We start from the raw sequence: 3,644 nt of genomic DNA on the forward strand, positions 1-3,644 counted from the left end.
GGTAATGCAAGAAAGTGAGAGAGAGAAATGAGAAAGTACAGGTAAGGTAATGCAAGAAAGTGAGAGAGAGAAATGAGAAAGTACAGGTAAGGTAATGCAAGAAAGTGAGAGAGAGAAATGGAGGGACTTCTTTTAAAATAGGAAAACTGTAAATCAGGGAGCATTTTGTATAATATTCTATTTGTGAAAGAAGAAGTTTCCTGTGAGGTAAGGAGTCTCTGTAAGATAGGGAACATCATCATCATAATCATTTAACATCCATTTTCCATGCTAGCATGGGGTGGGTGGTTTGACAGGAGCTGGTGAGTCAGAAAATTGAATCAAACTCCATTTGTCTGATTTGGCATGGTTTCTATGGTTGGATGTCCTTCCTCAAACCAACCACTTTACAGAGTGTACTGGGTGCATTTTATGTGGCACCACATGGGTGCCTTATATACGATGCCAGCACGAGAGCTTTATAAATGGCTTCAGCAAGGATGATTTTTATGTGGCACTTGCACAGGTGCCTTTGATGGGGCACCAGCACTTAAATCTGTTAACAAAGAGAGTTTCTTATTGAAACAAGGAGTTTCCTGGTAAAATATGGGGTCTCCTCTTAAAATAGGGAAACTCCTGTTGAAATGAGAAGCGTCCCACTGTAACAGAGAGTCCACCGTCTATGTAAGGAGTGTCATGTTGTTATTGTTGGCACTCCATCGCTTACGACGTCGAGGGTTCCAGTTGATCCGATCAACAGAACAGCCTGCTCATGAAATTAATGTGCAAGTGGCTGAGCACTCCACAGACACGTGTCCCCTTAACGTAGTTCTCGGGGATATTCAGCGTGACACAGTGTGATAAGGCTGACCCTTTGAATTACAGGCACAACAGAAACAGGAAGTAAGAGTGAGAGAAAGTTGTGGTGAAAGAGTACAGCAGGGTTCGCCACCATCCCCTGCCGGAGCCTCGTGGAGCTTTAGGTGTTTTCGCTCAATAAACACTCACAACGCCCGGTCTGGGAATCGAAACCGCGATCCTATGACCACGACTCCGCTGCCCTGACCACTGGGCCATTGCGCCTCCACAAGGAGTGTCATGTAAAGAAGAGGGTATCTATAATATAAGGAGACTCCTGTAAACACACTGGATCCTCTGTAATGTAGGGAGTTGCTTTTAAAGTGGGGGATATTCTCAGACACAGACATTAAAAGTAACAACAAAAGAAAATGCCCTCACCTGGAACTTGAAACGACGTCCAGTTGCTTCGAGACACACCACTGATCTCATGAACATTGTTTTGGAAATCTGGAGTTGTTGAAAATTCCAGCTCGTCACATCCTTCTTCAGTGGAACACCTGGAAACATTTGAATCAACTACATTATATGCTGAATACATGTGTGTGTGTGTATGTGTGTGTGTGTGTGTAAATGAATATGACTCCAGTCAAGTTCCCTTCTGTGGCACAAGTTTGGGCAAGTTTGTTTATGAAAGATAAGGCTCTCCTCTTGATGCCACCAATGTTATCCAAGGGAAAAAGCAAAGACCGATACAGCTTGGCACCAATGACATTGCAACTCATTTCTACAGCTGAGTGAACTGGAGCAATGTGAAATAAAGTGTCTTGCTCAAGAGCACAACAAACAGCCTGGTCCAGGAATCGAACCCACTACCTCATGATCGTGAGCCCAGCACACTAAACACTGAGCCAGAATATATAATGCTAAGGATAATAAGGATTTATAACAGACACAAACATGTAAAAGAGGGACCACCACCATCTTCTCATCACAAACTCCCAAATAACAACATTAAAGAAGAACTTTTGTTTCAGTTATTTAAGCGAACAGCGACATGCAGAATTATTTTGTCCTACATGAATTATCTAGGCCAATGGTTCTCAATTGGGGTCCTGATGACCCTTAGGGGTCCATATAAAATTATGTTGTTAAAATTTATTAGCAATAAATTGATTATACTTCTACAATACACAAAATATCTAACCATTTTTTTACATCATCATCATCGTTTAACATCCATATTCCATGCATGCATGGGTAGGATGGTACAGAAGCCGACCAGGTAGAAAAACTACCCAAGGCTACTGTGTCTGTTTTGGCAGAGATTTTATGGCTGGATACCTTTCCTAACAGCAACCACTCCACAGAGTGGACTTCGTGCTTTTTACGTGGCACTAACACAGGTGAAGTTAGTTTTGGCATGATTTTTACAGCTGGATGCCCTTCCAAATGCCAACGACATTAAAGTGTGGACTGGATGCTTTTAATGTGGCACCAGCATTGTCAGGGTAACCAAGTAACTTGCAAGACAAGGAATTATGAGAGGGGTAAGGGCATTTGAGGAGGGGAACTTGTGTCAGAGGATTAAAGGTCAGAATGTGACAAAGAGACAGAAGCAGGTGTCTTGCCACAACAGAGGGGGCATTTGAGTTGGTGATCCAGTATCAGATGATGAAAGGTAACAGAGAAGATCAGTCATTTCCTAAGATCAGACCTCACCACTTCATCCTATGTCTTCCTGGGTCTCCCTCTTCCACAGGTACCATCCACTTTCAGTAACAGGCACTTCTAATAATATTTAATTATAAAAATAGAATAGGATTTTTTTTTTAAACATTTAATAGCTATGAGGGTCCACCTAAAGAATCAAGAGGATTCCTAGGTAAAAAAAAAAACGGTTGAGAAACTCTGCTCTAGACAAATAGTGGTATGCAGAATGATCTTGTTTTATACGATCAAGGTAGATAACTCTGATCGTTTCAGTTATGGCAACATGTGCTCCGGTTGATCAGATCAACAGAACAGCTTGCTCAAAAAATTAAAGTTTAAATGGCTGAGTACTCCATAGATATGCATACCCTTGATATAGTTCTGAGAGAGATTCAGCAAAAATCAGAATGTGACAGGGCTGGCCCTTTGAATTACAGGTACCACTCATTTTTTCCAGCTGATTGAACTGGAGCAATGTGAAATAAAGTGTCTTGCTCAAGGACAAAATGCGTCGCCGGGAATTGAGCTCACGACCTTACAATGGCAAGCCAAACACCCTAACCACTAAGCCACGTTCCTTCAAATGCTACTTACATGTTATCAAATGTGACAGTGAGGTAGGAAGCCCCTGGAACATGTATCTTCTCCTCCTCTTTTGTGTTGTTGTCGTAGTTGTGTTTTGACTCGCGGCAGATTACGACATCGTTGTCTTCTTCCAAGAATTGGCAGGCCATCAGCGCCACTTCAGGTAACAAGGCCGGATCACAACGCTTCGTGCCATTCTCGATGGCCTGTTGTCATCATACAAGGAAAAAAATGAAAATCAGAGATATGTTTCGATAATAAAAGGAAATAAAAGAAACAGGTATTATTATTAGTTTGACAGATTCTAAGTAAAAAGATATATTTAAGTCAAATCATTAAAGTGTGTGTGTGTGATTGTGTTATAACTTCAATGTGTTCATTTATTACAAGCGTTTGCTTGCTTGATGTGTTCACTTGTTTCATGTGTTCACTTGTTTCATGTGTTCACTTGCTCTATGCATTTATTTGCCCCATGTATTCACTTGCATCACATGTTCACTTGCATCACGTGATCATTTGCACCCCATGTTCACTCGCATCATGTGTTCACTTGTATCATGTGTTCACTT

The 3,644-nt window shown here is 41.4% G+C and overlaps 1 protein-coding gene across 1 annotated transcript in view; it reads right to left on the reverse strand.

The window, feature by feature from the left end:
• The window catches only part of LOC106871052 (zinc finger ZZ-type and EF-hand domain-containing protein 1), a 75,675-nt gene that overhangs the window by 3,663 nt on the left and 68,368 nt on the right, over nt 1-3,644 (reverse strand). The window contains exons 66-67 of the mRNA XM_052973449.1: nt 3,085-3,281; nt 1,219-1,337 (exon numbers count right to left, since the gene is read on the reverse strand). Of these exons, the coding sequence (XP_052829409.1) occupies nt 1,219-1,337; nt 3,085-3,281 (316 nt within the window). The remainder of the gene's footprint in view (nt 1-1,218; nt 1,338-3,084; nt 3,282-3,644) is intronic.

The sequence above is a fragment of the Octopus bimaculoides genome, chromosome 15 (genome assembly GCF_001194135.2).
Source record: "Octopus bimaculoides isolate UCB-OBI-ISO-001 chromosome 15, ASM119413v2, whole genome shotgun sequence".
Lineage (NCBI taxonomy): Eukaryota > Metazoa > Mollusca > Cephalopoda > Octopoda > Octopodidae > Octopus > Octopus bimaculoides.